The 13617-nt window shown below is 47.0% G+C and overlaps 1 protein-coding gene and 1 non-coding gene across 2 annotated transcripts; both read right to left on the bottom strand.

The window, feature by feature from the left end:
- Positions 1-284: 284 nt before the first annotated feature.
- LOC122096442 (cAMP-responsive element-binding protein-like 2) lies at positions 285-723 on the bottom strand. The gene has a single exon (XM_042666997.1). It carries the CDS (start codon positions 672-674, stop codon positions 285-287), a length of 390 nt encoding a protein of 129 aa, XP_042522931.1. The 5' UTR covers positions 675-723.
- A 9936-nt stretch (positions 724-10659) lies between these two features.
- Positions 10660-10766, bottom strand: LOC122096470. Its single transcript, XR_006145305.1, has one exon. It is a non-coding gene; the product is annotated as a U6 spliceosomal RNA (small nuclear RNA).
- Between the last annotated feature and the right edge of the window lie 2851 nt (positions 10767-13617).

Below are 13617 nucleotides of genomic sequence, written 5' to 3'. Positions count from 1 at the left end.
GCACCATTCCCACGGCAATCCGAACTCCTTTTTCAAGCCCAGGAGAGTCTCTTGGTCTGATCAGGTCCAAAATACCAAGTGGAAAAAGTCAAATAAATCATGCACCAGGCACAGGGACCACCAGATAGGGGCTCCTCGACGCTCACTTTGGAATGTTTGCTTTGAAAGGACTCCGGGCTGTCAAAGGGGACTAAATCCAGCACAGAGGAACAAGAACAGACCACAGTCGACCAGTGGACACTCCGAAGCCGTGTTTAAATCAGCAGCCGCATCCTTGAGCACGGTCAGCCATCTCCATTCTGTCTCCAGCACGGCCAGGAATTGCTGGCGGCATCTGCCTTGCCGGTCTTGCCGAGCCTGCTGGTGCTCTGCTGAGATTTGCTCTGCTCTTCTGCAGTGAGCGGGGCCTTGATCTCAGAAGGGATTTTCCCTTGGTCCATGGCCACGCACCACTGCTTGTACAAGTCCAGCTCCTCTCGGAGGGCACTTATGGCCCGCTCTCGGCTAGACACCAGCTCCTCCAGGTATTGGTATCTGAGCTTCTTCCGGACACGGCACTCCCGGGCACTCTGCCGGCTCCTCTCCAGTTGGGCTTTCAGGTCAATTTTGGCTGGCTTCCGGCCCCGCTTGCCTGGCTTCTTCACTTTGCCACCTACCACCCTGCTGTCGTCCATGGCCACGGGCCTCCGCCCGCCCGGGCGCCGGCGAGGACGAGATGAGGTCCGCTGCTCCTCCCTGGCCCGCCACCTCCGCTGTCCTCGGGCCCGGAGGCCGCCTCCAGACTGGCGAAGCGGACGCTGGGGGCCGCGAACGCCCCGCGGAGGGGCCACTGCCTCCGCCGCTCGCCCCAGGGCGGCCTCAGGGCCCACATTGTCTTTTCTGGAGCATGAAAATCAGAATCAAGGGTAACAGCTGTGTTGTTCCAGAGACTTTCTTGGGGTTTCCACAATAGGCTGAGGGGGCAGTGAGGATGTTCTTGAGGATGTTCCACTCCCTGGCCCCATTCTCTCCCATTATGGAGAACTCTGTGATCTTTTCTGGAAGGAAAAACAAAGCATTGCCGAGGTGTAGGTCATGTCAGAGCTAACAACTTGCAGAATCTTTAGAACTGCCAGTGGGCAGCAGGGACTTTGGCCTGGTGCCACAGGAGCCTGGCCGGAAGCAAGGAGCTTGTGGCTGCTGCTCCTTTCAGGCTCCAAGTTCTGTGGGCAGCTCCTTCTGCCCCTGAGCGTGGACTTCCTGCCTTGCCACAGCTTTAGAAGCTTTTCACTTGCACAGGTAGGACAGGCATTGTCCTCTTTCCTTCTGAGGCACTAACTTCCAAGAATCATCCCCAAGGAAAGGCCTTTAAAACAGAACCAGACAGAACTGGATACCCACAAAGACTGGGCAGATACTTTGTTTACTTTGGTTTTAATAATCAAAATAATTATTGATTTGTGTACCATATTTTCTTTCATTCATAATATAAAGAATTTCCAGGGGCTGGGAAGGTGGCTCAGTGGTAGAGCGCTTGCCTTGCATGCTCAAGGCCCTGGGTTTGATTCCTCAGCACCACATAAGCAAAAAGAAAAAAGCCAGAAGTGGCGCTGTGGCTCAAGTGGTAGAGCACTAGCCTTGAGCTGAAGAGCTGAGGGACAGTGCCCAGGCCCAGAGTTCAGGCCCCATGACCGGACCCAAAAAAAAAAAAAAAGAATTTCCAAGTTGGGTGCTCGTGGCTCAAGCCTGTAATCCTAGCTACTCAGGAGGTCTGAGATCTGAGAATCATGCGTCAGAGTCTGCCCAGGCAGGAAAGTCTGTGAGACTCTTTTTTTTTTTTCATTGATCATTAATTTTTAATGAGAAGTAATTCAATATAATGTGCTTTTCAACTAAACTGCTTTTTAAAAATATCTGTGAGACTCTTATCTCCAGAAAACTAGAGATGGTGCTGTGGCTTAAAGTAGTAGAGTGCTAGCTTCGAGCAAAAATCACCCAGACCCAGTGTTCAATCCCTATGAACAACAAAAAAAAAAAAAAAAAAGAAAAAGAAAGAAAAGACAAAAAGAATTTTATGCATTGGCCCTTTTGTGTATTTGAACTTCTTATAAAATAACCAATATTTTCAAATCTCAAAACTTCCTTATATTATATTTGCTTGAACCAATGAAAATGAAACTAAAATGAAAATGAAATGAAAGCTAATGAAAAAAATTTCCAGGGATTCTGAACGAACTCCAAGATTCATATTCAGACTAGCTTGATAAAAATACTGCCATAATTTTGACATGACTTCTGAACTTTGTTGTGATTTCCTAATCAGAACACATAGATGTCAACTCAACATAACTTCTCAGGAGTTGTAGAACCCTGGGTCTCAGAGTTGTAATGAAGGGTTAAAGTACTTGAGGCAGTGACCACTTGTTGCTTGTTTAAACCTAAGATCAGCAAATTCTGTTTAGCAGAGCAACAACGTGGTGGTCCAAACACCTGGTTGGTTGAGTGCCTTTATAAGCCCTGCAAATGTTTAGCTCAGGGCTCTCCTCCTAGGCTCCGCTGTGTCGGAGTATAGGACGTGTAGGACGAGGCCCAAGCTGCAGCCCGTCTAATAAAACCTTAAAACAGCTGTAAAGTCTGACTCTTGGTGGTCTTCTTGGTGGGAGTCCTGAGACCTGGGCATAACATATTAGTGGGGGCTCACCCGGGATCCCTCCAAAGAGCCCCAAGACCTCAGACTCCAAAAGTAAAACAGCGCTGTCTTTGTTAATTTGTCTTGTCCTGTCGTTGTCTGTTTGTACTTTCATTTTCCTTTCTGAGGACGGCCGCTCCGATTCGTATTGTGTAAAGGGTTGTCGAAGCAGACGCACTTGCACGACAACCCTGGAGGAACTGGGAGACGTCCCAGATCCTCTTGTGTGTGTGTGGGGTCCTTGGAACCCTGTCGTGTGAATTGTGGGGCGGGGGTCCTTGGAACCCCGCCGTGAGAATTGTGGGGCGTGGGTCGGTTCGGTGTTGGGCTGGAACTGACCAAGAGGCCCTCCTAACCGAGGCCCAACTTGCCCACTGTGGGTCCGCTCCTTCTGCTGTGGGGGCGTGGGTCGGTGTGGAACCCCCACCGTGACAGGAGTCAGTGGACCAATTTGGGAGATCTCCACTTCGTAACTGTCAGGCCTGTGTGTGTTTTGTTTGTACTGTTTGTTTTTTTGGACTGTACTGATGGGACTGGAAACCATGGGCAACACTCCATCTAGCCCCCTAGACTTACAAAAAGAAACTAAGAAAGAGGAAAAGAAATTGTACCCCCCGGTTTTTCAGGAGGATAACTTGGAAGAAGAAATGTTTCCTCCCCCATACTCCCCTTCCCAGGTTCCTTTTGCAGAACCTGAGAATGATCAAGAGGAGGAGGGAGCTATAGAACCAGCAGCCAAACCCTCGGCACCTGCCCTTAAACTTTCTGAGGGGCCAGTCACTCACCGACGCCGTGGGATCAACACCCCTTCTAATGCAGCTGTTTTTCCCTTATGCGTCGTAGGTCCTGTGAATGCGGATGGTCAACAGCAACTCCAATATTGGCCATTTTATACCAGTGATCTATACAATTGGCACACCCAAAATGTCCCCTTTTCTGAGAAACCCCAGGATTTAATTCATTTGCTTGAAACTATTCTTGTTACTCATCAGCCCACTTGGGATGATTGCAGTCAGCTTTTACAGGTCGTTTTTACCACCAAAGAGAGAGACCATATCCGAGAGGTGGCGCAGAAACGTATCCCTGGCCCCACAGGAGCGCCATTACGGATCCTGCCTAGATCGCTGCCTATTTTCCTGAGACGGTTGAAGGTAGGGAGCGACTCCTCGTCTATCGCCAGGTCTCAAGGCGGCGGCTCGCTGACCTACTGATATGGCCAAAGTTTATGATGTTAGACAGGGAGGAAGTGAAAGTCTGGCAGCATATCTTGAGTGGCCCATGGAAGCTTTTAGTCAATGATACCCCGTATGATCTTGAGACCCAGGAGTCGGCTCAGATGATTATGTTTGCCTATGTAAATCAAGCTGCACCAGACATAAAGCGAAAGTTGCAGGCTCTAGACAGATTTGGTGAAGTCTATTAGGGATCTAGTAGCCGTGGCGGAAAAGGTTTACAATAAGAGAGACAGAGGAGCAAAGACAGAAAAGGAAGGACAGAGAATGTGAAATTGAGTGTAAGAAGAGAGACCGGGCCAAGGAAAAGAGGCTAGACTTGTTGGACTCGCCACTATTGCATGCTGAGCATACCTGGTTCACAGACGGCAGCAGTTTCATTCGAGATGGAAAAAGGTACGCGGGCGCAGCAGTCACCATGGACACTGAGATAGTGTGGGCAGAAGCACTCCCCCAGGGAACGTCTGCACAAAGAGCAGAACTAGTGGCACTAATAAAAGCCCTACAGATGGGAAAAGGGAAGAAACTAAACATTTACACAGACAGTCGCTATGCTTTTGCCACCGTGCATATCCATGGAGCCATTTACCAAGAGAGGGGGCTACTGACAGCTGAGGGAAAGACTATTAAAAACAAACAAGAGGGGGCTGGGAAGGTGGCTCAGTGGTAGAGCGCTTGCCTTGCATGCATGAGGCCCTGGGTTCAATTCCTTAGCACCACATAAGCAAAAAAGAAAAAAGCTGGAAGTGGTGCTGTGGCTCAAGTGGTAGAGCACTAGCCTTGAGCTGAAGAGCTGAGGGACAGCGCCCAGACCGAGTTCAGGCCCCACGACTGGACTCAAAAAAACAAAAACCAAAAAAAAAAAGAAAAGAAATTTTAAGCCTCATCTGGGCCTTATAGGAACCAGCAAATATTGCCATTATGAACTGCCCTGGCCATCAAAAGGTAAATAACTTGGCCAATCAGGCAGCTAAGGAGGCGGCCCTCCAGCCCAGAGCGGAAGTACTGACTCCAGTAGACCCAGGGCCATGAGCTTTGCCTCCTGAGCCTCAGTACTCCCAAGAAGACTTGGCGTGGATCAAGAAAATTCCCATGACCTATAAACCCCCAGACAGAGAAGGAAATAAAGACTGGTGGAAGACTGGTGAGGAGAAACTTATCTTGCCACAAAGACTGGACAAGGGGATTCTTAAGAGAATCTATCGGGTCTCTCACATGGGAACCCGAAGAATGCAGGACTTGCTCCAACACTCAAAGTAAAAATTAGGCAAGGAAATAAACACATTGAGGACATTGTTAAAAATTGTAAAGCCTGTCAGCTCACCAATGCCCCCAATCAACCAGTTACAAAAGGTGCTCACCTCCGTGGAGATAGGCCAGGTGTGTATTGGGAAGTAGACTTCACAGAAATTAAAACTGGAAAATTTGGATATAAATATTTGTTAGTTTTTGTAGACACCCCACAAAGCATGAGACCGCGAATGTCGTGGCTAAGAAGATCCTGGAAGAAATCCTACCCAGGTATGGCTTCCCATACACCATCAGGTCGGACAATGGACTGGCCTTCATCTCAAAAGTAAGTCAGGGAATAGCCATGGCACTGGGGATGGATTGGACCCCAGAGTTCAGGGCAGATAGAAAGAATGAATCGGACTCTAAAAGAGACCTTAACTAAATTGGCTTTGGAGACTGGTGCAGACTGGGTATCGCTCCTTCCTTTTGGCTCTGTTTAGAGTAAGAAATTCACCCTATCAGCTTGGCTTTAATTGCTTGCTGATTTGGATGATACTGAATTTCTGTGTAAGCTTGATTATTTACAGCTAGTGAATAAGAGTATGTGGTCTCAACTAAAAGCATATGTTTCTGCTTCTATTCCTACCCCCCATTCGTTTAAACCAGGGGACTGGGTGTTTGTTTGAAGGCACAACTTGAGATCTCTGGAACCACGGTGGAAGGGACCTTACATGGTGCTATTGGCTATACCCACTGCCCTTAAGGTGGATGGCATTGCTGCTTGGATCCACTGCTCCCACACCAGACCGGCTGACCCCTTTGCCCTGGACAACTGTGGGGAAACATGGGAAGTCTCCAAGCATCCTACCCAACCACTCCGCGTACACCTCAAGAAAAGAAAAATGGACTGATTGTTATTGGTATTGTTGTTTATGGCTAAGGTCAGAGGGACTAGAAGAACCTGTTCAAGATCAAGAGCTGTTGGAGTTTAGTTTGGGGACAGAGCCACAAGATTGTGTCTCAGGACCATAAGTCAAGGAGGGGAATGGAGGGTTAAAGACTTGAGGCAGTGACCACTTGTTGCTTGTTTAAACCTAAGATCAGCAAATTCTGTCTAGCAGAGCAACACGTGGTGGTCCAAACACCTGGTTGGTTGTGTGCCTTTATAAGCCCTGCAAATCTTTAGCTCAGGGCTCTCCTCCTAGGCTCTGCTGTGTTGGAGTGTAGGACGAGGCCCGAGCTGCAGCCCATCTAAATAAAACCTTAAAACAGCTGTAAAGTCTGACTCTCCGTGGTCTTCTTGGTGGGGGTCCTGGTACCTGGGCACAACAGTAGAAACCTGAATACAGCTCAGCTTCTCTACTTGCTGTCTGTGTGACTTCAGGCAAGTTACCCAACCTTTCTGAGCTTCATTATCCTTTCTATGGCTCAAGTGATAGAGTGCTAGCCTTGAGCAAAGGAAGCTCAGGGACAGTGTTCAGTCCATGAGTTCAAGCCCTAGGACTGGCAACAAAACAAAACAAAGCAAAACTCCAAAACAAAAAGCAACCCACCCCCCAAACCAAAAACAAAACATATTAAAACATCCAAATTATTTGGATGGCCCACCAGAGGTTTGTCTGTCTTTTATCTACCCCCCCCCCCCTTGTGGTCCCTCCTGCTTGCTTTTCAGAGCTTTAGACCTTTTAGCTCTGCAAGTCTCCTGCTAAGGATGGATCCACAGGAGGTCTCAGTGCTTGAAGACATAACAAGCCACCACGGAGAGGGGAAAAAAAAAAAGACTCCAAGATACACCACCAGGAGAGCCACCTGCAGGGGGAGGGGGAAGGGGAGGAAAGATCTGCTTGGGTTGGGAGCTCATCCAAGGAGCATTTGTTTTATGAGGGGTCGGGGTGGGAATGGAGGTGATCCTGCTGAGATGAATGAGAGGTACTGGAGGCAGGCGCTGGGAACTGAGCCCAGCTCTGGTCACAAATGCTGCCAGTCCAGAACTGGAGGCTACAAAGCACAGGCTCACTGTCGCCTCTGGTCTTTTCCTCCCTCCCTTGACTATCCACATTTATTTTCCTCTTAAAAAAAGAATAGCATAGGCCCCGGGGGCGCCCCCCCCCCCACCTGTAATCCTATCTACTTAGGAGGCTGAGATCTGAGGATTGTGGTTCAAAGACAGCTGGGGCAGGAAAGTCTGAGACTCTTTATCTCCAATTAACTACTCAGAAGAAAACCAGAAGTGGTGTTGTGGTTCAAGTGGTAGAGCACTAGCTTTGAGCAAAAGGACAGCACCAACATCCAGAGTTCAAGGCCTAGGATTGGCAAGGAAAAAAAAAAAAGACTAGCATAGCAATGCAATAATTGTCAGAAGAATCTCTTCATTCTCCAAATGGAGGGAGGTACGGAAAGAAGGAAGAAGGAAGGGAAGAAGGGAGAGAGGGAGAGAGACAGATGAGATTTCACAGGGAGATAAATCTCTACAGAGCCTAGGAAATTCAGTCTTGGGACTTGTCCACTGCTCAGCTCTGTGACCAAAGATATATGTTATTTGATACCTAGATTTTCTCATGTAGGGGAGAAGCCTGAGATACCTCACAGAACTGTTTAGCTGTGCCTGTGCTTTCCCCCAACTCTGTGTGTGTGTGTGTGTGTGTGTGTGTGTGTGTGTGTGTGTGTGTGTGTGTGTGTGCATGTGTGCACGTGCGAGCGTTGGTCTTGGAGCTTGAACTCAGGGCCTGGTCACTGTCCCTGAGCTCTTTTACTCAAGGCTTGAGCCACAGATTCACTTCTAGTTTAAACTTAGGACCTCAGACTTGCAAGGCAAGCACTTTGCCACTCAAGCTCTGCCCAAAGCCCAGAAATCCTTTTTACAAAATTTCCAGGTGATTCTATGGCTTAGTAAAATTTGAGAACTATCAGCTTAGGAAATAAACAAATAGAGAAACTTTATTATTTTTTTCTTTGAGTTTGGTGCATGTATGTGTGAATAATACATGTGTATAGGGATGGAAAGGAAGGCCTTATCTCCATCTATCTATTGCTTGATCGATTTTTTTTTTTTTGGCTGGTCCTAGAGTTTGAACTCTGGGCTGGGCCTGGGTGCTGTCCTGGAGCTTCTGTTTTAATTTTTTTTTTTTTTTCTCTAAGTGAGCGCTTAACCACTTGAGCCACAGCGCCACTGCTGGCTTTTTTGAGTAGTTTATTGGAGGTAAGAGTCTCAGAAAGCTTCTTGCCCCTGCTCACTTCAAACCAAGATCCTCAGCATATAGTGTTTTTAGCAAGTATTCTCACCTCTCACTGGTTCACTGCTTAAAATTAACCATGGAGATCACTACTTAATTTGGGGTTGGAAAAACAAAAACAAACGAACAAAAAAACCCCAGTCCTGACAATTACCCTTAAGACCTTTTAAGAGTTATCTTTAAATTACTGAAAAAAGTTCCTTAGCATTCCCTTTTTTTTTTTTCCTTCAAAGATTTGAAATCCTTTCTGAACACATTCACATTTATCATTCAGGACAGCAATGCCATCTTTAACTTTCAACAGTGATATTTCATTGCCTTAGAGACTGTCTGACTAACATTCGTGGAACTCAGCTGGAGCCTGCTCTGCTGTCTGAGACAGGAAATCTGCTCAGCTCAGTCCTGGCTTCATTTTGGCCATGTTCTGTGCTGCCTGAAATCTCCATTGCACTTGGCTAAGAATTTGGGGCCTTGTCAGAGTTCACTTTCTGCACTTGTGATTTACAATGTGGAAGATCTGAAAACTGCAGAGCATTTCTCTGGCTAGTGTCACTCAGCTCCGAAAATGGAGGGGACAGAAACCTCATGTTAGCAGAAACCTTGCTTAAAAGCTTGACCAAACCCAGGAATCAGATGATCATAATATATTATTGTCTGATACCCAGAAACAACAAGATCCTTTAAAAATCAGTGTAAAATTTACTATGTTTGACTAAGACATCAATACTGTGCTGTATGGCCTCCCTCATCCTATGGGTGGTCTGTTCAGAAGGGCCAGGATAGGTCAAGGTGCCATTTCACAAATAGATAAGCAGTGTTGACCATAAGACTATAGATATTTATTTGTGTAATGTCCAAGGAAAAATTAGTACCCCTTAATGGGCTCTTTATGTGCATCATATTTATTTATTTGAGTGCTAGTCCTGAGGCTTGAACTCAGGGTCTGAGTGAGGCTAGTGCTCTATCACTTGAGCCACAGCTCCACTTCCAGCTTTTTTTTTTTGTTGGTCATAGGGCTTGAACTCTGAGCCTGGGTGCTGTCCTTCAGCTCTTCAGCTCAAGATGAACACTCTACCACTTGAGTCACAGTGTCATTTCCTGTTTTCTGGTGGTTTATTGGAGATAAAAGTCTCGTGGACATTCCTGCCTGGGCTTTCTCTGAACCACGATCCTCAGATCTCAGCCTCCTGAGTAGCTAGTTACAGGCATGAACCACTGGCACCCACTACTTCCAGCTTTTTGTTGTTGTTGTTGTTGTTAATTGGAGATAACAGGCTTTACTGCCCACTGGCTTTGAACTGTGATCTTCAGATCTTAGGCATCTGGGTAGCTACATTTACAGGTTTGATCCACCAGTGCCTGGCTTATGTGAATTATTTTTTATCAGTGTATATTAATTGCATAAGAGGGCTTTATTGTGATATATTCATATATGTATATAATGTTCTTTGATCAAATTTACTTCCTCTATTATTGTTTCTTAAATGTGAATGATTTCTTTATGCAGCCTAACATGGAGGAGCTGTTTTGAGCCTTAGTGGACAGATGAGGACTCTAGGTCTAGGCATGGATTAGGTAAAGAGGAAGTCTAACACCACAGATGCTCTCACTCAGCAGCTGTGGGTCTGAACTGCTAGCTTGTGCAGAACACTGCATGTAAAGAGCTCGCTTGGGGATCTTTTTGTAACTCAGGCCAGCACAGCTTGAATGACTTGGTCACTGAGTGTCCAGCTCCCATGTGCTCCCTCTGCTGGACACCTTTGAACAGCAAAAATTAGCATGTTCCTCTTGTCTGGTTCTGCATCCACCTTTGAGAATGTAACTCTCTCAAGTTCCTACTCCTTGCCAGAAGCTGTGAGGATAAAGAACAGCTTTGCTCTCCAGATCTAACCAATACCTTTCCACACATGCAGGTACCCCAAGAAAGAGCTTAGAGTAGGGTTCAGGGGCTGGGACTATAAACTAAGTCATAAAGTTCAGTGGTTCTAGGCTAACTCCCACCACCACCACCACCAAATGCACCGTCATTTTTGGAGGAAGCCACCACTGAGCTGCTGTTGCCACCCGCCGTGGGTGACATGGGACATCTAGATGATGGTCCCTGCTTGTTGTAATATCACTCCTCCAGGCCGTGAACTTTAGCTCTCTTACCTCTACAATCAACCCCCAGCCCCATGAAAACAGGTGGAATAGAGGAGATGTTGGCAGGGCTCTTAATGACCCCAAAGTCTGCACTCTCTTGCATCAATCTTACCTCTGTAGGGAAGAAATCTTTCTTTTTTTTTTTTTTTTTAAAAATATGGAACGCTTCACGAATTTGCGTATCATCCTTGTGCAGGGGCCATGCTAATCTTCTCTGTATCGTTCCAATTTTAGTATATGTGCTGCCGAAGCGAGCACGAAATCTTTCAATAATCCAAGGACACTTTTGCTTATGATGCACAAAAACAGAGGCAGATATTGGAACTTTTTTTTTGTTGTTGTTGGTCATGGGGGCCTGAACTCTGGGCCTGGATGCTGTCCCTCAGCTCTTCAGCTCAAGGTGAGCGCTCTACCATTTGAACCACAGTACCACTTCCGGCCTTTTCTGCTTATGTGGTGCTAAGGAATCGAATCCAGGGCCTCACATATGCAAGGCAAGCGCTCTACCACTGAGCCACCTTCCCAGCCCAGGTATTGGCACTTTTTACTGTGTTCTGACTTCCAGCACCCAGCCCAAGGGAAAACAAAATGGTTCTTTCCTATTAGCACCTTTTAACAGCATAAAGGTCATCACACAATTATAATGGGATTACCCAACCCAAGCCAGCTGTTTCTACCTTGGCTGAGTTCATCACTTTCTCTGAGGGTTTCTTTTGGTTCTTCATGAGAGTCCAGTTCATCTCCACTTCTCTATTGGGATAATATACCATAAAGAATTTATCAGACAAAATTAGGCAAACACCCCCATGATCCATACTCTAGTTTTTGCTCTAGCTTTGTTAGCTGCCTCCTCCTCCTCCTCCTCCTCCTTCTCCTTCTTCCTCCTCTTCCTCTCTCTCCCTCCCTCCTTCCCTTCTTCCCTCCCTCACTCTTTTTTTTTTTTTGGGTCCGGTCGTGGGGCCTGAACTCTGGGCCTGGGCACTCTGCCACTTGCGCCACAGCGCCACTTCTGGCTTTTTTCTTTTTGCTTATGTGGTGCTGAGGGATCGAACCCAGGGCCTCATGCGTGCAAGCAAGCGCTCTACCACTGAGCCACCTTTCCAGCCCCCCTCCCTCCCTCTTTCCTTTCCTCCCCCCTCCCCTTTCTGTGCAGGGACCAAACCAAGGGCCTCAACTTCCTAGGTAAGCATTAGTTATAGTTTGGATAGAAGTTGGGTCCCTCTAAGCTAGGTGCTAGTAGCTCATGCTTGTAATCCTAGCTATTCAGGAGGCTGAATGCTGAGGATTAAAGTTTGAAGCTCAGACAGACAAATCCATGAGACTCTTATCTCCAAGTAACTAGCATAAAGCTGGAAGTGGAGGTATAGCTCAAAGGGTAGAGTGCCAACCTTGAGCATAAAAACCAAGGTGAGGGCTGGGAGTGGGGCTTATTGGTAGAGTGCTTGCCTAGCATGCACGAAGCCCTGAGTTTGATTCCTCAGTACCACATAAACAGAAAAGGCCAGAAGTGGCATTGTCACTCAAGTGGTAGGGTAATATCCTTGAGCAAAAGAAGCTCAGGGACAGTGCCCAGACCCTGAGTTCAAGCCCCAGGAATGGCCAAAAGACAAAACCAAACAAAACACAAACAAACCAGTGAGAGCATGATACCCTGAATGCTCTGTACTGGCGCGCGCGCACACGCACACACACACACACACACACACACACACGGAACACGAGGAGGAGGAGGAGGAGGAGGAGGAGGAGGAGGAGGGGGAGGAGGAGGAGGGGGAGGGGGAGGAGGAGGGGGGGGAGGAGGAGGAGGAGGACGAGGAACAAAAGAGAAAAAAGGAAGGAAGGAAGGAAGGAAGGGAGGAAGGAAGGAAGGAAGGAAGAAGAGAAAATGAAAACCAAACCGGCATGGTGGCAAGTGTTTGTAATATGCTGAATGTGCTAGCATGGCAGGTAGTGCTTTGGTTGGTGGGGTCTGAAGTGAAGCTTTCTAGCTTATTATAATCTTGTTTCTGCCATTTCCCAGATATAGGACATCATATAAGCAACTTAATCTCTAAATGCCTTAGTTTTCTCATCTGTGAAAAAGGATATTGTTACCTACTTCTTTTTTTTTTTTGGTCAATCATGGGGTTTGAACTCTGGGCCTGGGTGCTATCCCTCAGCTCTTCAGCTCAAGGCCAGCGCTCTACCGCTTGAGCCACAGCACCACTCCTGGCTTTTTTCTTTTTGCTTATGTGGTGCTGAGGAATCAAACCCAGGGCCTCATGCATGCAAGGCAAGCACTCTACCACTGAGCCACGTTCCCAGCCCTGTTACCTACTTCTTATGAAATGAGTTCATGTACATGAAATTTAGGACAGAGCCTAACACAGTAACATTAGCTCAGTAATGTTAGCAACTGGGATTATTTACATTTCTTTGCATTTTTGTGCTGCTTCCATTTTTAAAAATCTACCCGCATTCCCTGAAATGTGCAATGCTTCCTACATACACCAAGGAGAAATGAATGAAATACTGTGAAGATAAAATGCATTACATTTGGGGCTGGGAAGGTGGCTCAGTGGTAGAGCGCTTTCCTTGCATGCATGAGGCCCTGGGTTTGATTCCTCACCACCACATAAGCAAAAAGAAAAAAGCCGGAAGTGGTGCTGTGGCTTAAGGGGTAGAATGCCAGCCCTGAGCCAAAGAAGCTCAGGGACAGCACCCAGGCCCCTGAGTTCAAGCCCCTAGAATGGCAATAAATAAATAAATATGTTCTTATTGTAATTCCTTAGCAAGGATACCTTTTTTTTTTTTTTTTTTGCCGGTTGTAAGGCCTGAACTCTGGGCCTGGGCACTGTCCCTCAGCTCTTCAGCTTAATGCTAGCACTCTACCATTTAAGCCACAGCTTTTTCTGTTTATGTGGTGCTGAGGAATCAAACCCAGGGCCTCATGCATGCAAGGCAAGCACTGTACCATTGAGCCACCTTCCCAGCCCAAGGATATCTTTTTACCATATCATGCACTTAATTTATTGTTGCTTAGCATCTTTTCCCTGTACTACCTTGGAGAGAGCAGAGAACTTGGTCTGATATGGAGTAGTGTATGCGTGTGCACGCGCACGCACACACA

This window comes from Dipodomys spectabilis, unplaced genomic scaffold (genome assembly GCF_019054845.1).
Source record: "Dipodomys spectabilis isolate Male_0828 unplaced genomic scaffold, ASM1905484v1 ptg000373l, whole genome shotgun sequence".
NCBI lineage: Eukaryota > Metazoa > Chordata > Mammalia > Rodentia > Heteromyidae > Dipodomys > Dipodomys spectabilis.
This window is presented reverse-complemented; position numbering and strand designations above follow the sequence as displayed.